This window comes from Pogonomyrmex barbatus, unplaced genomic scaffold, assembly GCF_055798465.1.
Source record: "Pogonomyrmex barbatus isolate J1 unplaced genomic scaffold, ASM5579846v1 scaffold13, whole genome shotgun sequence".
In the NCBI taxonomy this organism is placed as follows: Eukaryota; Metazoa; Arthropoda; class Insecta; order Hymenoptera; family Formicidae; genus Pogonomyrmex; species Pogonomyrmex barbatus.
The window spans coordinates 6814716-6841441 of record NW_028297109.1 but is presented as its reverse complement, the minus strand read 5'-3'; the positions used below and the strand labels follow the sequence as shown (position 1 = coordinate 6841441).

At 43.8% G+C, this 26726-nt stretch overlaps 2 protein-coding genes across 12 annotated transcripts in view; one reads left to right on the top strand and one right to left on the bottom strand.

Moving 5' to 3' along the window:
* qin (tudor domain-containing protein qin) overlaps window positions 1-26726 on the bottom strand; it is a 151717-nt gene that overhangs the window by 26156 nt on the left and 98835 nt on the right. The window lies entirely within an intron of this gene.
* The window catches only part of LOC105424311 (uncharacterized), a 40050-nt gene continuing 13350 nt past the window's right edge, over window positions 27-26726 (top strand). Inside the window, exons 1-3 of one of the 9 annotated variants that reach the window (XR_016138286.1) lie at window positions 27-10801; window positions 25109-26041; window positions 26113-26222. Coding sequence is in view for 1 of the 9 variants with exons in the window: in XM_011634466.2 (XP_011632768.1) it covers window positions 965-980 (16 nt within the window). In the remaining 8 variants the exon portion in view is untranslated. Of the gene's footprint in view, window positions 10802-25108; window positions 26721-26726 lie in introns of those variants that run through there. The other 8 variants (XR_016138287.1, XR_016138284.1, XR_016138282.1 and 5 more) reach the window with 8 other exon arrangements.

Genomic DNA, 26726 nt, shown 5'->3' with positions numbered 1-26726 from the left:
ATTTACACGGCTGATTCGCTGGAAGAGGTGCTCTTCTCGCTCGGTTTGTATGCATCAGTATCCTCGCGTCGATATAAACGAAAGGCCTCATAAAACTTTCCATCGACAACTTTGGACGAGTCCAGGGCCATTCTTCGTCTCTCTTTCTCTCCTTCACTCTCTCGACTCGACTCGAGAATAGCGTGTACGCCTCCTGGACGTACTTCCATACTCTCCGAGAGCGGCGCAGGCGTGGTACTACGTACACCGAAGGTTTTATAGTATTAACTGAAATTGCAACAGTCCCCGTAAAGTAGGAGGCTTTAGTAGTACGGCCCCGAGTATGTGTGTGCACGCGCATATACAGGGTGGTCTGAGAATGAAGGCGCGCCTCGCCCGCATTTCGACGAAGGAAAATCGACTTCGACTTTCTCTTCGCCGTCAGTCATCGAATACTCGCGAGCCAGTTGTCATCGCGACAATCGCGACGATCGTTTCGCTCATAATTTCTCGAGATTAGCCGTGTGTGTGTGTGTGTGTGTGTGTGTGTGTGTGTGTGTGAGAGAGAGAGAGAGGCTTCCCACGCGATCGATCGCTATTAATCCAGATGTAAATAATATTGTACGTAATTAAGCCGGCGAGCAACTCAAAGGGATCTAGAACAAGGCTTGAGAAAGAGTTATTCGAGAGAGCCTTTTTACGCAACTCCGTTTGCTCTCTCTCCTTTCAAAATCATGACCTCAATAATGCATCGTCTAATTATTCCCTTAAGCGGAAAAGGGATTTTATAAACCTCGAAGTTTTCCAAAAGGACGGTAATCCTGACGAGATTACGGCCAGGCAGACGCGCAGACGGTGCGCCACAGGAAATTCGTACCGTCGCTAATAATCGAATAGAGCGTCATCGATTTTTCGGCTGCGGAAGTGGACGCTTATCTGTTTACACGTATTTCGCCGACAATCATCGGCGGCGATTGAATTGCGAATGGGCCACCCCGAACGTGAGTATCCGCGTCGCCGGCGAAGCGCCCGGGCTTTTTCCAGTGACGAGAGGGGATCAGGGACGCGCGACAGTAAAATCGAAATTGTCAGAGCTGCCGCTTTAGTTTTAGAGCCTTGGGTTACTACCGCCGTCGAATCCCGCCGCTTCCAATCCCGCCGGGCTTCCCCGGACCCGCCCTCCACCCTTGGCGCCCTTTTCTTTCTCTCGCGGAAGTAATAAGTATCGTCGAGACCGTATACCTTCCTCGCTCTTTCTCTCTCTCTCTCTCATAGATTTTCCAGAATTCAATCAGGGAATTTCGACGTTGGAAGCGAGAGAGCTCGATCGTGCGAAAACGCTAGATGACTTATTCTCAATCCGCGTTCATCTAATTTTTATGCCGGCAGTGCGACAGGGGTGGGAGGGAAGAAGGGAGCTTGCGGACCATGACCAGGGGACCAGGGAGATCTCGAGCGCGAGCTTCTTCTTATAACTACGTTTTATTGGACTGTTATGTTTCGCAAACGGGGAAATTTAAATGCGACGCTTAAAGTCGCGCGCGAAAAATCCCGTTGTCTGATCTCCGCTTCGCAAAATGCTCCGCGAGACACTTGACGCGCGAGTATTCGTGAATCTGAGAACCAAGTCGATTCGCGACTTTCACGGGGGATTCGCCCGACGATCTAAAGTAACGTAATTTAAAGTAACTGCATACCTTTCGCGAGTTGCCGGAAACAGATTTTGTCGTTACCAAAAGGCTGCCGCTTTTCGCCTTTTATTCGCCCAGCGAACCCGGAGCTCCTCCTCCAGAGAGCAGAAATTCTTCGCGCTCTTTCCTTCATATTCCCCCGACGATATGCCGATAATGAGCGGTTAACGGTAATTCATTAGCGGCTAAAAGATATAGACTTATCTTTCTCCAGGGAGAGCCAAGCGATTAATTTACATTAATTAAACTGCATTGAACGCCGGGACGTTAACAACGCGTATTGGGAGCACCGTCAAAAATTAATATAATTGAACGTTCCGGTGCAGATGCAGATGTACTCGAAAGTGTTAAATCCGATTATGTCGCAGCACGGTTAACTAAATTGGGACCTTTTCGGTATAATTCGGCAAGCCGATTAAAACTTGATGCAAAAAGTAATTGTGTAATCAATCCTCCAGGAGTAACGACAAATTATATCTGGGAAACGCGACGCCGGAATTGTCTATTTGCGCATTCCAACGACTTGGTAAAAATTTCATGGTTTACGCAATACCGCGAAACGATGCGAGTGTTTCGCTGTTATCGCCATTGCTGTCATCCTCATGCTAATGCCGATAAACACCGTCATTAGGACTAATTTACGAGATCTTACGCGGATCTGACTTTCTAATATTTTATCGCGTGTAATTTACCGTTTCCCATAACGTGTCGTTAAGAATAGATTCGCGTGGACAATAAAAAACTGCTTGTGTTTTATTTGCGAGCACCGCCTTTTCCCCAAGTATGAATAAATTTTCTATTTTTCCTTTCTTTTCCTCATCCTCTCTCGTCATTGAGAAAATAATTTTATCCATCTTATGGAATAATTTCTACATGTTCGAAATAAAACATTTTTATTATTCGCGCATCTCTCAATTTATTAAACGCTAAATTTCACACTTATCTTTGATTTGTAAAGAAAAAACGAAAAAAATTAATTTTCGAACGTAATTTAATTAAGCATATACTTTTATGAGCCTTTATAGCTCCTTTAATAAATTGATATCGATAGAGCCGGCGCGTTCCTCAGGGACCACGGGAGTGGCGTCAGGTGTAATCGCAACGAGAACCGGCTGCTCGTCCATCCGGCTCACTTTAATAGCGTATTCTGGTTGCATAATGCCTGAATGCCTTCGAGCAGAAGGAACGAGAAAACGCTCGCGCGACATTGACCGTTGCCGAATGCTTCGCGTTCGGGCCGCCGGCGTGTAGATGCTATCGCTGCGAATTTGTTCATTCATCCCGCGAGCGTTTCGATACTTTGCATCTAGTTAATGTTATGCCACGGCGCGAGCGTAAGACGATCTATTACGTCCTCTTGCGTCAGAGCTTTCGATAGCTCTGCGAGTAACTGGAGCAGATTTTGCACAAATCACGAGCCCGCTCCCTCGCGCTCTCGTTTCAAAATCCTTTACACGAGACACGGACACCAAATCGCAGCTCGAACTCGCGGATGACTCTGATGTTCTGTAGATGTTTACAAGAGACATAATGCCACGAGAAAACTGAGCGGATGACACGGATGACTTCGAGCCGCGAGGAGCTAGGCAGATGCGTCGCTTATTTTGCAAGACGCTTCTCTCTCTCTCTCTCTCTCTCTCTCTCTTTCTCACGAAGACCCGCGCGATTTCGCGAGTGCACTCGAAGAAAGCGTCGAGACAAAAAAAAAAATCTATCGGGTTCTCCTTGGCGATTGAGCGTGGCGAATATGGCATTTTTTTTCTCTTCTTTCCTTTTACAAGCAAGTGAATGGATGCTCATGGGTGAACGCCGACGTGTAACAACACGTCGCCGCGTTGAAACACCCGCTTTTGACGCTCCACGCGACATTACAAGAGCGCGCGCGCGCGCGCGCGTGATATCGTCCATCAGCCTCGAAACTTTCACTTCTGCATGCGCGACCGACGGCGCGCGATACGTACGTACGTGGTGCACGTACACGCGTTTCACGGTACTCGCCTTCGCTCTCGTCGCCTCGAGATCTCGTTTCACCACGCGAGAAGAAACGCGGCCAATTATGCCGCGGCAGAAGCGGCGCGGCGCGAGAGCGGCCGACTCGCTCGATTCGCGACTTTCGATCTCTTCTCTTCGTTTATCTTCCTCCGAACGATATACTTGACTCGTAGTTACGTAATATCCTCCTGCAATATGCTCTTTTTACGAGGCGCTATTTGTTTCCACAGAATTAGGACTTGTTGTATCCATCGAACGAAGCTGAAAACGAAGTTTCGACTCGGAATCGAGGCACAACTATCCCCGCGAGCTTCAACGCACACGCTTTTTTTTCCTTTAAAAGAGAAATTTTTCATTATCCTTTTCAAAGAATTTCACTTTTCCAGCTGCATCTAACTGAATATAAAGCTTGACGGTAAAAAAACGATCAGTCTGATAAAATGTGACTGCGACGTATCGATGAATTTAGATGCGCATATTTACATTTTAATGCAGATACGCGTGTTCGGCCTACATGAAAGCGATCGAGCGATCGAGCGTTCGACTGATAGGTAAAAGGGTTAAGAATCAGCGTTCGCCCGAATGAGATTTCAGGCGAACGAGCCGACGCAATCTTCCGCGCTCTTTCCATTATGTCGCGCGCGCGCGCTACGTCGTCGCCGAGAAATCTCGCGTTTCTGCCCCGAGTTTCCGCGCAACTCCATTTTCCGTACCCGGGAGGACCCCGCAAGGCGTAAACTCGGGGAAACAAATCGCGTATAGCTAAGTTGCAAAAGTAATAACGCGATGGTGGGGAGAACCGGGGATACGAAGCGCGGAGATAAATTGAAGGTAGAAACGCGGATAATGACGACGCGACGCGAGAGCACGCTCGGCGGCACACTCGGCCATTAGAGTTGGTGCATTATAACGTTAACGAACCCGACGTGTCGTTTCGCCTAACCTGTCAATTCGCAGGCACGCGAAACGTCGTCCGTCTCTTGCGTCAAGAGTTGCCACGCAGTTGCGAAAGCTCCGTGCTGTTTTGGATACGCGCCGCAACGGCGGAGAATCGAGACTCGTCGATGAAGCGGTGGAAAATGACACAGTACCGATCGGACAACTCGCCGATGGTCAACGTATACGCGGAAGTCTCGGCACGCGGATGGAGTAACAGCCTTAAAATGACAGAACAAAACGAAATGTAATGCATATTATATAATAGAATAATAAAATACGGCAACGTACGATAAATAACAGAGAGCGAGAGCTCTCTAATGGAGAACGCGATGGTCGCTCAATCTGTACACGTCAGACGTCGTATCGCGCGGCCCCGCAATCTCATGGATGATTTTACGAGCTTCTCCGAAGCCGTAGCGATTCCATTCACCATTTCCATTTCTCACGGCGGAATCTCGACGTGCTATTTTAAGCATCGGCCGCCCGGAGGAAACCGATCGTCTGTCAAGATTCTTTTGGTTTCCCCCCATTTCCATTCCATTATGCCCGCCTCGCGCGAATAAAAGTCCGTATTCGTGCGGGAATAACAGTATGCCAAACAAATACGAAGGCCGACATCATCATCATCATCATCATCATCATCATCATCATCATCATCATAATCATCATCATCATCATCATCATCATCATCATCATCATCATTGTCGTCGTCGTCGCCGCCCTCACCATCGGCGACGCAGCGGGCAATGAGTATTTCTCTCGCAAGACGGCTGTGTGCCTGTAACCTGTTGCTCTTGAATTTATCTACATCCAAGCCTTTCATCGGAGGGGCGCGACAGGGTGTAAGCACCCTGAATAAGCACGCACATAAGTCCGTTACTAATTCATTTCCCAGGATTCGGAAATCACCGGGAATCCGATTAGCGCCGTAGCCGCGACCGCGCATCCTCCGACACGCTCTTCTTCTCCATCTCTGCGTTTTATTCCCTCCTCTTCCCTCCTACCCTTTCCGCCATTATTTCCGTTTCACCACCTACGGTCTCGTCCTTCCCCGAATCCGTCGATCTTGCATCATTTTACGCTGCTGCGTGTACTCCAGATGCGGTGCAGCAAAGATCGGACAGATAATGTGAGAGTCGGAATTGGCGAGGATGTCTGCGTGAACTTCACTAAATTTGCTCCGGCACCCGCGGAACATATCACCGAATGAAAATTATCACCGTGAAATCCGATTACCATCACGGGACTTGATCGTCTCTCGGTTTCCCCTCTTCCCTCTTCTCTCTTTCTTTCTCTCAAGCTCGAGTTTCTCGCGAAACCACCTTCGCGAAATTCACCTGTTCATAAATTACGAACACCATAAAAGCAAGATTAGGAAGGTTACTTTTTAAAAGTTACTCGTTACTCGTTACCGAGTCAAAAAAATAACTAATTACTAATTAAAACGAGATCAGATTAAATAAAAAATTAATTTTTCTCGTATTTTTTTTGTTAAACTATCGATATAAAACAACAATAAAACTTTTTATTTTAAATTTGCAAGACTACAAAAAATTCAAGACTTTAAAATATTTAAAATGTAAATAAAAAAGATTGTAGTTTTCGTTAAATTCTTAAGTACAGTCAAATTTAAAAGTTGCAATGTAAAAAAGATACATAGAAAAAAGATACATACATTTTCGCAAAAAGATTTACGAGAGGAAAACACCGCGGTCTCGGTCCTCCATGGCTCGACAAAATATTTGCGAAACGTCAAAGACTCGTATTTCTCGCCCTAGTTTCGAAAGCGGGTGAGGACGCTTAAATTGCAAACGGGACCAATTTGCGGGATCTCGATATGCAAAGGAGGTTTCTAACTTTAATAGCGCGCGGACTCTGACGTTACGAAAAAGAGTTTTCTGTCCTGTCCTGTTTCGCGGAGAGTCATGTCGCGCTGGTTCTCGGTCGTCGGCCTTTTTGGGACATTAGCAGACGCGCATTCCCGCGAAATTTCGTTGCGGGAACAAAGTCTGGGCTGCGCAAGAAGCCGCCAGATAACGTTGTGAAATGGCGTCGCCGAGTCAAGCGGCGGAATTTCGATGCGCGCCGAGCAGACGTTCTCGAACGAGTCACGCTTCTTGTCGCCCTCGAGGAAGAAGATGTAGGAGCGGGAGAGATACCGGAAAGCCGAAGACCAAAGCGGGACGAAATCGCGTGTGTTTCGATCGAGCCTTTACTGAAACAAGATTTATGTCCTCTGTCATCGACAAAGACTTTCGTTTTTAACGATGAACTTTGGCGGTCGCAAAAAATTCGAGCCACAATGACGCATCGACAGAAAGCGACTACGCACATAAATTATAAATCGAGTATACTTTCGATGCATTCTGCGTCTTGACTTAAGAAAGCGAGAGAGGTAATTATCATATATTAAATACTCAAGTACACACGCATACGCGTAATCCGATAGAATGCGAAACGGGTCAGCTATTCACGCTGAGATAGAGAGAGAAAGATATCTCCTCATTTCAGACATCAGATTACGAAGTAGGCGATAATCAGTTAAGTAACCGAATATCTTATGCGTCTAATAGAAGAGTTTCTTGTCGGTAGATTCGAACATCCATAAATCATCTGTGCTTCCCCTGCTTCGGTGGAAAGGATGATGCGCGCAGTTTGACCAGTACGTAGTTCCGACTAAAAACTCCGGTAATTTATCACTCACGCGGCAAAATAACTAATCGCTCTTCACTGCTGCCGGACGGCAAAATCTTATCGTGATTACGCACAGATCTACTTTCACTGTGATGCATAAATCAAGGTTGACCAGAGAGAGAGAGAGAGAGAGAGAGAGAGAGAGAGAGAGAGAGAGAGAGAGAAAGAGACCAATACAATATGCTTCCTACATGAATTTCATTTTTCTTTAAATATAACGCAAATTTAAATAGTGATGTAAATATGAATTTCCGCAAATGTGAAAATATAATATCATACAGTGATTGTGTAAATATAAAATTGTGAGTATAAACGATACGTGAGATGCAATACGTATAAATAACGTTCAAGTTGGAAAATAATTACGAGATCGAGAGCACTATTGGCCCTCGCACGGCATTCCTCCTCGACACGTCGTTCACATTGCGATGTAAAATCCCGAAGAAAATACTCGACGTTTGTATTACGTTCACGCGCTAAAATCTCAGGCACGCTCCACGCCTCGATAGACTATCGCAAATCGACACTTTTACTGCAAGCAGACATGGCAATTATGTGACCCGACGAAATCTCCGGACGATCTCGAGCGGGAAATGACCCGAGACGCTGTAACTATTGCAATGGCTCGTTGCAGCTGCATACACATCGTTCCACGGGCGCCGTGCAATGACTTCAAAGTCTCCTTTTTAGCCCAGAAAGTCATTAAAGGCCAGACTACGTGCACGTGGAAGGGGAGGGGCGTTCCGACTCTTATATCATCTCGCGATTCTTACGACTTCCACGAACTTACGTCGTTTCCTTCGTGGCTGCGAGGGATTAGGAAAGCTCGTTTTATGTACCGGGTGTCCGAAAAGTGCCGCGAACACGAGGACGAATCGTCGTGAATGATTAAAAAAGAGAAACGCGAGTAATATTGATTTTTGTGAATGAAAAGAAGTTGTTAAAAAATTTGACGGAATTAAATCTAAAATAGTGGCGTTTGAATGAGACATAGTTTTTCTTCTGGCTTGTACAAATCTCCCTACGGATAAACACGACTCTGTTACCTTGACCGGTCGAGATTTAATAAACGCGAGTTTCCTATAGGCGTTGCCCCTCGGGCGACTCGTTTCCATCAGCAAATCGACAAATTGTTATCCGATCGCCGGGCCCATCGTGTAAATGGCACAAATTTATCCGCGTCTCAATCGGAATAATCGACTGTCAAACGTAACAATAGCGTCACGATTGTCCGAATAATTATTCCGCAGTCACTACTCGTTGCGTTGCAACTGCCACGGATCGAGCGATAATTCGAGTCCAGGCAACTAATTAAAATGCCGTATAAAAAGAAAGCGACAAGACAAACGCGATAATCCGTTGTAATTATCCGGATTACATTCGCGTCCGGACTAATTCGTATCTGGCTGCCGTTCGGCCGGCTGTTTACATAATATTTACCCATTAAATTCGGGCAGATATCTCGCCAGCAAGGCGCGCGCCAGCAAGGCCTCTAATTGGCGGTGTAAGCGAAAGTACTTAATACAGCCGAGATAACTCGAGACCATTACGCTCGTTAACATTCATCATTTCTGAACTGACCGCTCAGCTAAATCCGATATAAGCGCGCATGTTATAATCCGCGGAGATCGGCCGCCGCGCGTTCTTTCTTTCGCTCGGAATTTCTGAGAAAAACAAGAGATTTGCGGGAAAGCGATTCTCCTCGAGCGATCCATATTGTGGATCGAACGTTGTTTTAGAACGAAAATTATTTGAATTCGGGAAAATGGGAAAGGGAGATCTACGATATTAGAATTTCGCTCGCGGCTATCTTCTGCCGTGGATCATTTGGGGCTCCGCGATTTGATTTTTCCTTGTTATGTATATGTGACGTAACAAGCACGAGGGTTAAATAACAGCGCGAGGGTGGTCGCGTTATGCACATGTCGCGCGAAAGGAAAAACAAAGGGAAGAAAAAAAGAACACTATGCCACAGCACCCTGCAACCAAATGAAGCCATGATCTCGAGGCAATCGCTTTCAGATTCTCTTTTCTCTTTCTCTCTTTTCTCTCTTAGCTCTTCGATCTCTCCGATCTTCCTATAACATTATAACAGACTACGCGATTGCCATGCTAAGGCCTCCGCTCTCGCGGTTTCCGCATCGGTCTATCGCCGCATGCGTGGAAAACACGCTCGCTAGCTGTACGATTTCGCTTATGTCGCAGCTCTTTCACTCGGATTGATTCTCGGAAAACTTCACAAAGTCTCGAAGAAGCACGAGGGAAGAAATCGTACACCATTGACGAGCGCGAGATCCTTTTCGATACGTGCCACGTGTTATCACGTGAATATGAAGCTGTAAGGGGAAGAAAGGGGTAGATGTTATACAATGAAATAAAGCCGTAGAATATCCTTGTGTAAAAGTCAGTTCTTTCTAGGGTGTTCACTCAAACATTTCAACAGAAAAAAAATTTCCTGATTTTTAAGGCAACTTAAAAATTCGAGATAAAATGAAAATATTTTTAAATGTATCTTACTACAAATAAATATTTATTGTGCAAAGTCATTAATTTTTTCATAAAAGTTTCATAATCATTTATAAATCATAAAAGAAAGTTAAGGATCACTCGAGTTTCAGTAATTAGAATTTTCCAATTCCAAAAATTGGAAAAATTTTGTAAGAAATTAAAAGAAATTAATTAAACTCTAAAAAATAAATATTTTCTATTTGTATAAAAGCTTTAAACTTTATTTTCAAAAGCTACAAACAAGACATTATATAATGCATAACTGATACAAAATTTAATTTTTATAAAACTATTAAAATAAATATCTCTTCATTAAACAAAATTGCACCTAATATAAAATTTTTGTCTTCAATATTGAATTAATCGTAAAATCAATATCTAATGCCTGAAGTAGATGGATCCATTGTTATCATTAATGATTCAGTCGGTAAATTCCTGATTATAAAAACAATACTAAAAAAATACTAACAAAAAGCAACTTCTGAAAATTCTTTGATTTTTCAAAGCATAAATAAATTTTCTGAAAATTCCAGGTTTTCCAGGACACCCTGTTCTCTCTCTCTCTTTTTCTCTCTCTCATTCATTTCCTTCGATATTACTCTAAAATGCTCATACCCTCAATTTTCAGTACATTTCCGAGGAATACATATATCATTATCAAATCGCTCGCAGATTTATGCGTGCGAACGAGTTAACCTTTCGTACCAACGCGAACGCGAGTGTAACGGTAAATAACAAACGATTACTACTTTAGTCCATTATTATTGTGCCGGGAATAATTAGACGGAAGTTGGCTACAAAACGCCCTGGAACAACTTAATTCTACGAGCAGCATCAGGAAGCTCCTGGATAGACGACGATAGTAATAAATCACGAGTGCTGAGCGTTAACGAAACGAATAAAATGGTTCACACGGTCGCGCGGGAAGAATCAAATTTTAACAAAAGGCAGAGAAATGTTCATTGGAAAGAGATAGGTGGCGAGGGAGAAAGAGAGAGGTAAGTGATAAACGCTGCACTCGGTTACACTCACGCGTTACAACGTCACGAGATCTTTCACCGCGCGTCTAACTCCAGCGTGGAGTAAGGATTACGTAAGGTCGTGAGGCGCGTTTACGTAAGGTTTTAGCCGTCGCAGTTCTCTGTCAATAAACCAGCTTGGTCTGTCCCTCACGCGTGTGCTCAGCCGCGGATCTGCTCGAGAGTCGCGTCGATACTACTCTCCGAGAAGCTTTCGGAAGAGGCGAGAGCCTTTTAAGTAACTCGTATCCATCAGACTTCCATTTATGAATCCGCAACATCTCTCTTCGTCGCTTTCAAGCGATGTGTAAACAAGCGTTAAAAAAAAAATCGTTAACAATGCCCTCAAAAAATACTTTTTGGAAGCATCGTTAACGAGTGCAGTGATAATATTGGCCAATATTTTCTGAATCCATTTCGTTGGGTTTGTAACTTCAAATAACGTTGGATGCGCGGAATGAATGCGAGTTGGGTTCGTGTTTCCGATGTTGGAGGCAACACATGCCGAGACTCTGAGGGGATAAGGTTAAATAGCGAGAGACAGCCGTCCCCCATACTGTCGGAAGTCCTATTCCTCTCCAAAGTGCCTTCAAAATAGCGGTTAACACGCTGTTTGTAGAACGACTGTTGCCGGAATGGGTTTACAACGCATTCTCAGTCAAGAGGAGGAGAGCTCGTTCGCGCCCACTCGGGAAATCGCAAATACGAGTTCGAATTAAAATCGTAGACTTCAAAATAAAAGAAGTCTGAAGCCCTGAAGTTTAGGCGAAAGAGATAAAAACTCAAAGTTGGGGGAATCATTCTTCGCTATATTTGTTTCTGTTCATCTCACACGAGATATGTATCTATATAACATGTTACTTGCGCTGCGTTAGTAACACAAAGAAATCTACATACACAAGTCTACATACACAAGTCTACACAAATTGTACTCAATATAATATAAACGTTCCATGTGGTTCTATACTGTGCGACACATTCTAGACGAATATATCTCTCCTCTCTAGCTTATGTTCTGTCCCTCTATTCCTATGTTCGTGATTAAAACACTGTGCATTTTAACGTTAATAGGGTTAATTTTGAAAATGCGCATTGATCTCTCTAAGGGAAAAATTGAGCCTTCGACAGCAAATTTCTTGTAAAAACGCGATGCTAAAGTTCGTTCAGCGCACGAATGTCACGTCGTCACGCGAGTACGTGTCGGTGGAATAAATCGGGACAGACCGCACTTTCTCCCCCTTCCCCCTTTCATCAAAAAAAAAAAAAAGGAAAAAAAATATATGCTTTTTGCGTGCGGGAGAATATACTATGGGGAGAAAATGAAAAACAGAGATTTGCATTACACCTCGTTACCGCGTGACGAGCTGCCTTTGAATTCCGCGATACAATTCCATTTGGAGATGCGGGTGGCTTCATATTTTCTCTCTCTCTCCCTCTCTCTCTCTCTCTCTCTCTCTCTCTCTCTCTTTTTTTCCCTCCTCCCGACGGGGGCACGCGCGCCTCGCTAATGCACCTTGCACGCGGCACCGCATTCGATGTGTCGGACTGCATTGTTTCTTTTATGACACTCATTACGCCGTATGTGCGTGAGCCGTGCTACATCATGTACTTAATAACGCCGGAGCGAAGTACATTATACAAAACAGTGGCGGCTATGAAGGAACAGCTCGCCTCTTTATGCAGCTTGTTACGTTTAGAAATTTATCATTGCACGACAGCAAATTCGTCTTTCTCGCTCCTGAACACGTACATTTTATTCTAGCGTATGATATAAATACTATCTATTTCATCGCGCCTACTTGTAGACAGTGCGATTCTTGAAATAAACATATTAATGGAGTCCTACAAGCTTAAATTTTTTCGTATTTAATACTTAAATGAATAACAGCCGATTCTGAAACTTCTAAAAATTTGTGCGATCATCAGTCGAATTTCACGACAAGTTAAATCAGCATTGCGAGATGATGCGATCATTTGATCGCAGTGTCGACCAAATAAAAACGCTATTATCAGGAAGCGTAATCGATTGACAAAGACGACGCGAGATCTTTTACAGCGAGTTATCCGACAGATGTGATGTTTCTCGCTCGAAAATGAAATCATTAAGCGGGATGCTTTCTACCCTTTGTCCAGAAACTCGTTCTCGTTTCGCGAATACGTGAACGGTGGATTTCGCGTATCGCGTAACAGCACAGCATTTTTCTCGCAGTTTGCCGACAGGACGGAAAATTCGCCGGTTTCGATTCCACAGTAACGGCAATCTCGATTATTCCCACCGGACGCGGAAATCGGAGGAAGCAAAAGCGATGGTGGCATGCCCCTCCATTGACGTTGTTGTCCTCTCGTTTTATCTGGAGTCGCAGAAGAAGAAAGTACATAATTTGGTAGCTAATATTAGGTTTCATTGTTACCGGATTCGATACGCGTAAGAATATTTACAGGTATGTCAGCCGATATAGTGTGTCGATACAGTAAAGAACATCTCACATAAAAAATCGTGGCTGTATCGTGTAGAAAAAAAGGAAGAAAAGAAAGAAGAGAAAGAAGAAAGGAAAGAAGCAAGGAAAAAGGAAGAAAAGAAGAAAGAAAGAAAGAAAGGAAAGAAGAAAAGAAGGAAGAAAGGAAAGAAGAAAAGAAGGAAGAAAGGAAAGAAGAAAGGAAGGAAGAAAGAAAAAGGAAAGAAGTAAGGAAGGAAGAAAGGAAAAAGGAAGAAAGGAAGCAAGGAAGGAAGGAAGGAAGAAAGAGAAAAAAGGAAGAAAGGAAGAAAGAAAGAGGAAAGGGAGAAAAGAAGGAAGAAAGAGGGAAGGAAGAGTCACTCTCCGAGAGATGAAAATGACATTTGTATGCATTGCAACCCATATTACACTACAGCGAACTCGATTCGACACCTCTTTCTCTTCCTCGTTCTCTATTGCTGCTTCTCCCTATGCCCCGAATCCTCATCTCCTACGTTACTCCATGATTACTGTTTTCCTATGCCGTGGCGCATCGCCTCGGTTGATCCCACAGGAAAACCACGCTGCATCGCGACGTCACGCTGCGTCCCCGTTCACGTTCGCGCATAGAATGACAGACACGTGGACCTCGCAAAAGCAATTGAGAATAGAATCGGGTATCTCAATGAGAATTATAACAATCACGACGACGACATACAAGCCTTCGTCATTTTCGAAGAGAAAAAAATATCTTTTATAATTGATCGACAATCCTAATAAATATGTATTGAAACACAATGCTATTTTTTATGTGCACACTTGTATTATCAAAGTTATCTAACTCAGTTGGAGCAAGTTGCAAACAACATATGAATCCAGCAGTATCGAGTGAGAAGATATTCGATGTTTCAGAACATTCGTAAACTGATGCAAGCTTCGCGGCATATACAACACACATCGAGGGAAGTTGATGATATCTGGATTCAGCATTCTATCGTATCTATAAAATGGCACTGAAGTATCGGTTTCTCGCGCATCGCATCTAATACATCACTCGCTTTTTCCTTCCACGTCTTATTCTTCGTGCTTCTACTCTCCCCACTTTCTACGTCGCGAAGCTCTCGTCGGCGCTCGAAAAGGTCCGCGAAAGCGCCGAGAGGGACGCACGTGAGTATTTGATCCTTGAACACCTCTTTCACAGACACGCAAGAAGGAAACGTCGGGACGAATAAGCGTTCGCTATTCTGTGAGCTTACGCGCCTTCTCCTGGAGTGCTGAGTGAGTTCTTGATCTAGAAACTTGATCTGAAAATTCGTGCACAGTAGACACAAATATAATCCTCGGATAAAAGGAAAAATAATATTCCTCGTAAATTATATAGTTTATGAAAATTACAAGTATTTTTCTAAAAAAGTAAGATGATTTCTACACATAATATATGATCAATTGAAAATAAAATACACAATAAAGCATAAGCTCCAAAGATTCTACATAAAAAAAAAAAAAAAAAATTAATTTACTTAAAATATTTAAAAATGTAAAATTGGAGATGGACTTATCCAATTTACAAAATTCATATATAATACAGCAGAGAAGCATCCAACTAGTTTCTGTTAGTTACGAAGTGCTCGAAGGAGAACGAACCGTCGTAGCGGCGCTGCGAATTAGTTTTTGCCGAAAAGTAGGAAAAGAGAAGATGAGCTCGTGATCCGCCGCGAAAGAACTTCGGTAATGCATCGCGCTGTCGGTCGCATTACAAGCGTGAACTCGTTACAGGAACACCATCTATCACGCGGTCCGACTGCGAAAGATTTATCTCGAGCGATTATCCGAGGATAAATCTTCGTTGCCTCATTTTCGCGGCGCCCGGAGGTAACGGTGAAGGTCAGACGCCGGTGCTCATTTTCGTTCTTTTCGGGGCTGCCGTGTACGCGAGATGCTCTTTAGAAAGATGACGTAGCTCGGAATTGATGGACCGACACGCGTGTCGAGTCACCGACGGTCGTTAGTCGGTGAAGTCGCTGACTCCAAGGTTGGGGAGTTTGAGAGGCAACTCCTCCAGGGTCCCACCGAGGTCCTAGGAGAGATCGTAGGAACGGCTCACTCATCTCGGCTCTCACTTCGGATTCACTCCGTTCGTTTGATTCGTGATTGAGCGCGAGGTCACGCTCGCGTACACACGCAACGCCGAGAGTTCACGCAATCGACGCACGAGGCGCGCGCGGTGTACGTGAAGAGACTGGTGACATTTCTGGTAATCTGAATAGCGTCTCTGAATAGCGCGAAATTAACCGCCTAGAACCTTCCGTGACATTACCAATTACATTTATACAAAGTGGCGTTTACTTATTAAAGTATCAATTATTTCAAAAAATATTACCGCGTGATTGAAAATCACGATATATTTAATGTCATATTTAATCTCGCGTCACAGACGATTGAGTTAACACGCAAAGTAATTAAGCCTGATCTCTATCCAGAGTAAATTTTAAATTTCAATGATTTGCGATTTGCGCGAATCTGAAAAATTTAATTCGCGCTGTCCGCGATTGACCTGCGATTATTAATAGCGCAATTTGCACAATATTGAGCGCGGTATATTATTTTTCCAATACAATAAAAATTGTCTCTCTTTTAGCCAAAAAAAAAAAAAAAAAAAAAAAACCGAAGAGAATTGTATATATATATTTGACTGTCGAATTAAATACATAAACATTAACGTCATACGTTATTTAAAATTAGCGAAAGGTACGCAAAGAGTACACCTGATGGACACTGAAAGTTTTTCAGTATACATTTATTTTTATTATTACAAATATTTACAAACCGCGATTAAAAGTTAATTTTCTTGCCATCGTTTGGACACGCTGCTGTTTATTGTGATCCGTAATACAGATGTAAAAAGATTCGCGGCACGTCCGCCCATGGCGTGACGCCGGAGAGGATGTCGTGCCTAAGCGTTCATGTTTTTAACGATGCCACTCGTAACGGATCGAACGGGGATACTCTTGCAAAACGGGACAAGCGGCGTCTGCAATTCCCCCGGATAACGCTCGTCATTGTAAAAAGATCCCTGCTGTCTACGAGCATCGCATCAAGACGTAATCTGCTTTATATAATAGGATAGAACTTTTATTAGTACGTAATTGGCGATGTCGCTTGTACGGGACGCTCTGACCAGGCTGGAATAAATGTTAATACGGTTTCACTATCGCGGGGGGAGTCACGCTGCATTGATCCGTATTTCTTCGCACTCGTAAAAATTCGGTAATATCAGGAAATGTCAGTAAGAGTCCGCGGGAGATCATCGCGTTCGTCGATTCCTCTGCCTCTCCAGCACGATGCGTAATCTATTTTCGCTGTTTTCCACAGGAATCCCGAATAATACGACTATCGATCGCACGTCTCGACGCGCTGAAAATTTACTTAATGATGAGATTGCGTTATTCGTCTTGCACGAGGCGACCGAAGGAAGCGAGTCAGCGAGTCGAGAGAAATCGCTAAAAAAAGGGAAACAAGGACCCTAGATTGGCACCGGCAGAGAGAAAGACCTCGTGCCAAACCGCGCATACGTTGATTGTATACGGGGGGAGATGACTCGCCACTGTCGTGATGTAAATCAAGCTGTTCGTTTCGTTTATCTTCCGCAGGTTTTACTTCCGCCGGACACTTGGCTCGCGCGCACGCGTGGGCGCATACGCACCTCCTCTCCCTACTTCCTTTCCTCCTTTTTTTTATACAAATTCAACCTTATTGATTTCTACATAAAAAAAATAGCTCGTCCTCTCTTTCTGTTATCCCCTCTTTCCGCTCGCTCGCTCGCGTGCCGTATGCACTCGCAGAGACTCGTTGCATCTCCATGGAAACCGCAAATTAAACGCGCGGCGCAGAGTAACGGCAGGTGAATCGGTCCAAAGGGTGAATCCGATTTTAAATTAAAAGCTCGCACACTGACTAACTTCTGCTGGCTTTAACTTAACTTAAGCTCGAGCTTGAGTTAAAAAACTAGCTCTCCCATTTCGCGTTGTTATCGAATGTGGCCTGATTCATCTTCGACTATTATTATTATAATTGCAATTATAATGTTAGGAAAAAGAATTATTTTCGTGATAATTTTCGACCGAGGACTTCGGTATGGAGAAGAAAATCCAAAAATAAAAGTGCAGAGGCGATTGGAGAAAATAGATTTATTCGAAGAAGTTTTATTCGACAGACTAATTTTTTTATTGTGTCTCGATAGATTAATCATTCGTATAATAACAAATATTTATTAAAAATTGTGTGGATTACTTCCTTGAGCTAAAAATTTTACTAATAAAGCAATAGCGATTTAAGTGAGAATTTTACTTACTTTCTGTACAAATATTTTGGTCTTTCGTATTCTAATTGATTTTGATCAGAAATAAATTTTCAAAAATAACACAGTTATCAAGAGAATGTAATTTTTAGCTCTCGAATTTGTAGAATAAAATTTTTAATCAACTTCAGCATTCAAAGCCAGAATTATTACACTTTTAAACTTGCTGCTTAGCCATCGTTTTCAGCAATCTAATATTACTAATTGAAACAATCTACCTTTGATTTTTTTCCAGTGAAATCTTTGAAGTGCTATAAATATTTGTCAGGGTTAAAAATGCTGCGCCTTAACATTTCTCGTGGACAATCAGGTTATCAGAAAATATAAATCATACATAATAGATAAACATATCTAAATTTTATTTGATTTCTAATTCAACATCTTCCTTTAAATAATTAATAGTAAATAATAAAGACTATTATTAAAAATTTCTTGTTTTGCAATGTCGTTTAGAGATGTCGTTAAGCACAAATCTAATCCCATCGGACTATCTTGGCTTCTAACTGACTGGCGAAAAACGAGACGGCCGTTACAAGTTCATCTCGAACGTTAATTCCTCGCGACAGGAATTATGCGCAAATTTATAAGGAACGAGATGCTTTACCCGGTCGCGCAATCACGTCTTAAAGTGAAAATATTGAGGTGCCATCATTCGCAAAATTAAAAGATTAATTTAGAAAATTGAAAACTATTACTTACACACTTAATCCCCAGGAATAAACTTTGAAAAGTAAAATGAATTATGCATGTATATCCATTATCATATAATCATATCGAGCTATTACGTGAAAACAAGAGCCAAGCAATGATATTCAATACCGATTATGATACCGCCTTGAGGAAATATAAAAAAAATAACAGAGAATATTTTCTAATGAGTTTCCTGAAGATAACCGTCGTCTGTGTTATTTGGCAGATGTGCGTACGAAATTTTTCGCGAAGACTCACGCGCTATATAACACCCGCTATTTTCTTTATGGAAATTTCATTGATTATGACGGCGCCGAGGAAACTTTTTCCACCGCGGAAAGTGGCGCGTCCGCGCTCCCGTACGCGAGCGTTAAGTTCGAAATCGTTGAATTGACATAACTTTGAAACTCCAACCGAGCGACCTCGTCACTCTTTTCTTTATGGAATAATTAGCGAAACTTTCGAAGCGCCCCGACAAGGCATCCACCTTGTCACGTTTAGTCGACGTGCACGTTTTTGACATCCATGTCGCTCACGGAAAATCGGAGGTCACCGGTTGCCGAGGTATTTTTCCGACAAAAATGTTGAGTTTTGCTCGGGAGACCAGGAAAATGTGCTAATTTCACAAACGCAACGAAAGCACTCCGAGTCTGACTTAAATACGAAAATAGAACCAGTTTTATTTACAAATCAACCGGCATGATAATCGTAAAAAGGTAAAATGTATAAAAATATTATTAGCTGTGTATTAATTTTGTCTAAGGGAATACGTCAAGCTTCCTCTATTAACTTTTAGTCTTTGCAAGAGCAAAGACTAACTTACTAAGCCGGGGATTTTTTTTCAAAAGTGCACAAACTCATATTTCTCTCGGTATTAATACGACGAGAACGATGTGGCTTTTATATGCGTAAGGATTACGCAGAATAATGCGCAGCGAGCACATGTGCAGAAGATGTAAAATCTTCTTGGGTGTTCTTGCCCGCGAGATAATGACCGAAATTATGCTGAGTAACGTCGGCGGTATATTCACGTGAGATTTTGGGAGGAGGGGGGGGGGGAAGGGCAGCGGCTACAATAAAGAGCAATTTTCGCTTGCGAATTCGAAACGGCGGTTGTTACAACGGCGCATGCGGGGGTGGTGCATTCGCTTTACAAATTCAACGCGTGCCTCACTTATTCATGCCGACTGGCGATTAATTATACTGCGTATAATACACAGCGGCGATTAAAAATTAAAATATTGTAATAACTCCTAGTGAGAGAGAGAGAGAGAGAGAGAGAGAGAGAGAAAGGGAGGGATGGAGAAGGGGAGGGCGTGCGCAATGAATGTCGACGTAGACCGCGAAACGTGCCTAGTACGTTATTCACGCTATGCTTGTACATGCAAGTTAATACGATTCCGGCCGTATTATGCTACCAACTAACTGTGTATTTTAGCGAGATTAATGAGTCCAAAATATAGAGGTCATTAATATCAGATCGCTCCGCGTGTTCGCGGTATCACGATTAAGCGATTTTTTTCCTTTCCGCAAGCGTGTCCATAAACGTCATTACGCATTTAATAATAATGACGCCATCATTATGCTTTATCAGGTGCCGTAAACCGTCAGCTGTCCGTCCCGAGCGAAATTACGTAACGCGAGAGAAGAAGAGAGATATCCAGGCTGCAATTACGATGACCCACTCGTCCGCGAGATTCGGAGTTTAATGATGAATATCCAAGGATACAGGCGGGAGAACGGAGAAGAGAAAAGACTTAATGACGCAAAGAGATTAAAATTCGCAACAGCGCGTTTCAGCATCTGAAAGATGTTCACCGTTTGATCATAAAAAGATTCAAGGACGCAAAAATTTGAAAGTTCGCAGTCTCCGAGAGACTCGAAGATCTCTCTTCGGCGATTCTTTGGTCGTTATTTTGTCTCGCGTATTTTGTCTTCGCGGAGAAAAACGCATTCGACGCATTCGATGCGTAAAAGCATTATTCAACTCGTCATCCTCCCCGCTCGGGCGGAAAACCTCAGAAAACGCATCGGTTTGTGCGGAACCAGGAAGAAGGAAGAGGAATCCCCGGCAGTTGGGCGGTTCGGATCGATTAATTATTTAACGAAATCCCCTCCCGCGTATCTCCCGCTCTTCTCCTCTTTCTCCCGCTTGCCCACCTCCATCCACCTTTCGTTGCTCTGCCGGCGTGTTTAGCCCCGAAGCATCGTCCGCTCGTTCCGTCTATGTTTCCATCCCCTGCACAGCCCCCCCTCTCTCTCTCTCTCTCTCTCTCTCTCTCTCTCTCTCTCTCTCTCTGCTTTTCTCCTTCTGCGCGTCGATCCCCTCGTCGACCCCACCTGCTGCCCCTGGTCTGAAATTTCATCGTGAACATGAGAATCGTAACTTCGATCGCGCGCAGCACAACCCTCGACTGCGGTACCCTCCGCGAATGCACGCGAGGAGAATGTTGATAGAAGATACGTAATTACATGCTCTTTGAGGAGAAATAATTGATGTATACCGAAAAAAATATGAATATGGGCGGTTATTAATACGGAAATTAAGAAGCAGACCGGTGTTCAAATTTGTGTTCAAAAGATACGACAAATATGAAAATTGTAAAACCATCATCAAAATTAAATGTTATGATATATAGAGGTATATATATATATATATATATATATATATATATATATATATATATATATATTAGTAGTTATCAAAATCATCGACATAATTTTTATGATAATTAGATAGATAATTAATAATAAGCAAAGCATGGAGTTCAGGGAGTTTCGAGAGGCGCGAATGTGCCAAAAATGTGTCGCCGAAGAATTATGAAACTCGCAAGAGTCAGATACGCGAAAAAAAAAAACGATAAAGGCGCGGGGACCAAGAGGGCAGTCAAAGAAAGAGGTGATAGGGGATAAGAGCGCACAGGATGCAGAGACGCACACAGTTAAATGGCTCGATAGCTGGTGGACGAGGCGAGGGAGCACAAAGGCGGCGGATCGTTCTTTGCGCCGTTAAAAGGCCCTCCTTCTAAACGACCGTGGCGAAAAGGTTCTTCCTCCTCGTCGTCGTAAACACCGCACGCGGCGACCTCACTCTTCCTTCTCTCCTCTCTCCCGTTCTATTTTCTCTCCTCATCCCTTACCGCCCTGGGCTGCACGTCGCTCCGGTTTCTCGCTCTCGTAGTTTGAAAAGCGAGAAAGAGAGGAAGAGACGCTCCTCCAAGCTACCTTCCTCGACCTCGTCGCCCCCTCCACGAATTTCTTCGCGTATCGGGAAAACTCCACCTTCCACGGGGGTCTCGTTTCCGGAGTGACATCTTTTAGCAGAGTCAGCGGCGAAGCCGCTTGTGCCCGGTGCTGCGGACGCCTACGGATACACGCGTGATCGTCTTTCGGCTAAGTTGGGATACGAGATTTCACGGCGATGCTCGGCTTTGCCGAAAGATCGGAATAGAGGTCTCACTCTCTCTCTTTCTCTCTCTTTCACGTGTCGATATATTCTGAGGATATTTAAAGAGACGAAAGGGCGAACGAACACGTCGGTGGTATGACTATCGGTTAAACGAGCATTATCCCCTTCGCTTCCTTTATCCACGGAACCCATCTCCTCGTATTTCCTTTGCAGGTTTACCGCCGCTTACTGTTTACCGCGGTATCATATTTACCACGATTTATCCATGGCGTCATCGCGCCTGCGGTTTCATCCCCCTTTCCTGCCTGACGCCGCTGCCGACGAAAGTAGCGCTGTGTATTTTTACGATTACGTTTCTTTTCGATTTTTCTCCCGTATATATAGATAAAAGCGACTGACCAATCGAGTCTTCGATTTAAATAATAAGTCACAATTCGAATGTCACAATTCTCATCAACTTCAAGTTGGTGTTAGTTCGAAAGATTCGATTACATTTTATGACATTCTTTAGGAAGAAATTCTGACAGTAAATAAAATTTCAACCATACTTCGAAACATCGCAAATAATATCGCAAATAAAATAACGTTAAATCTCACAGCGATCGATAATCGCCATGGCCGATTCCTCGTAACTTTTCATAAATTGACCGACAATTCTTGCAGAGAACGAGCGTATATGGAGCGTTTCGCGTCAGTAATTATTTTCCCCGGTTTTTTAATACGTCGATCGTGACGTTTTCTCCAGCTCGAAAGAACGAACAAGGGAATAATTAGGCCACCGAAAATGCAGCAGCTAATGGAGAAACAACTCGATCGATAGTTAATTATCATACGCAGACAGCTGGGCCGAGATCGTTGCGGTACAGCAGCGACGACGGCATCATATCCCCGATTTGTCTTTCGGAAATAGAAACCCTCTTCCTCCCTTCTTTCCGTCATCATTTTTTTTTAATTTATGCGTAATTTATTTTTGCGCCGTCCTCGAGGCAAGTTGACGAATCGATTTACAGCATCCATGTATCCATGCGTTATTACATATCCCGCCATGATAATTTAGTTCGTCGGATCGAGTACGCTTAATACCTACTTTTGCCGCCGGTACATATCGGACATTTGATAATTATTTGACATACGACCAGACCGGCCGAATAATTACACCTGTTTTGTCCGTGGCATTTAATATAACAAATGTTATTTGATCCCACGGTCCGATACTTGCCTGAGCGCGCGTATTTTATCATCCGATATCGAGGGAAAACGCGATGCGGCGCGGCCGGGCATCACGGCGTTTCATAAATTCGCAAAAATCCGAAAAATCCGTCATTTATTTCAAAAAAATCGCAAGCTTCATCGCTTTTACGCTCGTACGTTTCCGTCGCGCGACCGATCGTTCGGAACGTGGCTTTGTCCGCGTAGCGATACTGAAGAAAAGAGAGGGTGTGATGGATATAACATCCCTCTCACATCCCTGGGAACGTACTACTCGTCTCGAGATCTTTTGTACGGACTCGTCAGAGTTACCGCACGCGGAAATATCGGCGATGAACGCGTCGCCGACGAGCTAATAGGAGGCGCAAGAGATCGCGGGGTCAACATAATTCGACACCGTCATGCATATTTAACGTCCTTTAAGCCAGTTGCCCGTGCAAGGAAACACGATGTTCGGATAACAGGCATTCCCGCCGCATCTCTCTCTTTCTCACACGCGAGCCCCTACCTTTGACCCCTGCCCGCTTCTCCCGCTTCATCCCCGGAGAGCTGCATTTCGATGCCCGCGCGTGCATAATCGGTATCACGCGCGGATAAATACGAGAATTAGCGTACGATCGTGTTTGTATACCGGCGCTTTTTCCGACGAACAATACGCATCCGCGAAATTGCGGCCGGTCGATTTTCCCACGGAGCACGCACGCACGCACGCACGCACGCACGCACGCACGCACGCACGCACGCACGCATGCACGCACATATGATATCGCGACCGTTCCTTTTCTACTTTCCTTTTCTACTTCGTTCCTCCTATTTCTTCCCACTCCTCGCCACATCTTTCTCTCTTTTTTCTCCATCTTTTTTTCTTTTCTTATCCAATTCCTTTGCAGCTCTCTACCAACGTGTCTGTTCCCGTTCTCTCGCTCTCGCTCTGTTTCTTCCCCTCGCACCCCTCCGGACGATCCACAGCGAATTTTCATGCGGCAGTGCGATATTAAAGCGCCATTTCCCTGGGATATTTGCGCGACGAGAGAAACGCAGAAAATAGTTACGTCGAGCACGCGCGCGCGCGCGCGCGCGCGACTCTTTTTCTTCTTCCACGCTCCTTTCTGTTCCTTTAATGGAAAACGGAGGAGGACGGACAGATAGACAATATTTATTATACTCGGGAACTCGATTCACCTTTTGCGAGCGGCATAACGTAAATACGTAGCGAAATGAAGCTACGGACGACACGAGCGAAATTGTAAAACTAGCTAAAGAAGTAACGATACTTCAGAGCCCGAAATATACTCGCGACACGGATATCGTTAATAATCTCAGCGACACCGCCGTAAAGGATTATTGAACGGTCGATGGCCAATGGAAGAGTGGAAAAGTGATTGCGTTTGTTAAATTACGCAGATAATGGGGGTATTTCGCAGAGCGGCATTCAGCGAACAATGACAAGAAATCATGTGTCGGTCATTAGTCGCGTAAATGCTCGCAACTACTCCCTAACGTTATGAACGCGACATTTGTTAAATAAAATAGAAACAAAACAAAAAAATAAAAAATTGAAATATTTTATTGTACATATTGAAGCAATCATCCGTACGCGGGCGGAAATATTTTGCGATATTAAAATAGTATTTACAGCGAGTATTTTCGAGCCTCCGCTTAACATTAAAATCATATTTCACGCGCGACCAGAGTTCGAAATTCATGCGCGGAAGGGTGAAGGGTTTGGAGGGAGGAAGGGGAGAAGAAAATCAGCAACACGGCGACACGATCGGAAATCCCACCCGCGTACGGACGCATTGTTCGCGCGCGAATTAAACCGCGGCGTTTTGACGCATAAAGTCCGCCTCGTCGATGAGCCATTAATTAGCTTCTATGGCACGGACGCTGCGGCCGGTATCAAACAGAATGAACACGGGATTCCACTCGAGCTTTCGTAAACTGGAGTAACACGGACGCATGGACGCACGCACGTACGCCACGCACGCAACGCACGCACGCACGCACGCACGTTCCCCGATTATGATACGCCTTACTAAGGATTCATAGCACGATTATGTGGTCGAATTTATCGCGTTAATCATGGCTTTGCTCGCTATGTTTGCATACAACTGGTTGTGAGGAGCGTGACTAATTTTTGCGCCGTGAATGAAAGCTCTGATTTAATCTTCGCTTTTTTTTGCTAGAGATTGCGATTTACCCCTATTAAGGCTGGACCCCCCATCGTCGCAAATCGACTTCGTATCCCCCATCAAAAAATTTAGTGGTATTTATTGCTAATTTGTTGCTCTGCTCCAAATATTGCTTCAGCCATTTAGCAAGAAATCGAATTTTCAGCTCGAGAGGTGATTTCAGTTTAACATCGGGGTCTCCGATTTTCGTTGACTTTCTTCGTTGATTTTCGTTGACTTTCTGACGGCCGGAGCACGTTCTCGTCGCAAAGCAGCGGCTACTTTTCTTTCGAGGAGCCAGACTCAAGGTTTCCGAGACTTAACCTAGATCCGTTCAGATCGACAAAACTTGGTCCATTCACGTGACACGGACGACGTAAAGTTTCTCGAGGTACACACCTGCGGACGAAGGAGCCGTCCAAGTTTTGCGGCCACCGGCCACCGGCCACCGCTTCTCTCAACTACGTTACTCAAGATACATTCACGTACACATGGTCGAGGTGATCCGAGCCGCACATTAGCCGGCACCTAATCGAAATTAACACGCCTGGAAAGTCCAGGGAGCTAATTAATTTTCTATCCTCGTTAAATTACGTTATTATCGCTCCGCGATCGAGCGATCGTATGGTTCGTATCGTGAAAAGTTACCGGATGTTTGACGTGGAATCGGAAAACTCGACGTTTGTCAAAGACACACCGTGTCGCGTCGTTTTAGCACAGGTTTCGCGAAAATTTCCACCCGCGTGACGTATTAATATTCAGCGAGAACGTATAGAAAGGAATTTCCTGTGCGTTCGGACGTATCTGGAACGCAAATACCGTCGTGCATCTGTACTGAGGGGATGGAGGAAGGAGGGCACTACGCAGCCGTGTTTCTCCCAGAGGAAAAACGGCGGGCGGCGATGAACAACATCGATTAAACGTTCCTCCGCATAAATTAAAAAGACTGTAAAAATTTGTTTACCTGTGGGAACCACCTCGCGACGGTTGGCCGCATTTTCAAATGATTTAAATTTCAGATTGCTCAAATGACCAAAACCCCCGGGGACTCCAGGCGACGGCGTTTCTTTCGTCCCTCTTTTCTCTCCCGCCCTGCGGCGAGACCGGACTCATCAAGAAGGAAATAACAGTAGAAACAGAACACTTCAATCATGCGAATTAATAGAGGGAGAAAGGCGCGCGGACAATGCAATTAAAGGAATAAGAGAGCCATTAATTTTGTGGTGTGACAGACCAATTCGGACTTTTGCGAGTTAAAATACTTGAATGTTTAAATATCGAGAAAACTTGACTGTGCCGAATTTCTTTCCACCACAAGAGAAATAAATTTCCATAAATTTCGAGCTTTTTTTATAAATATAATCGCAGATAAAAGTCATATGTATTTAGTAAAAAATAGTTACCTTAGAAAGAATCGTCATAGTCATACGGACTGAAGTCGCGGTTCGTAAGGAATAAAAAAATCCCAAATCGATCGGATTCGTTAATTTTTCCGAATTTCCTATAATTATGTAAAAAAAATGTTAAATGTTTTATCGCAGAATTTATCGAACTTGGCAAACGATATGCTTTTAATTAACATTAAAATTAATCGTCATGTGTCATATTTTACGGCTAAAAATTGTTCTTACAG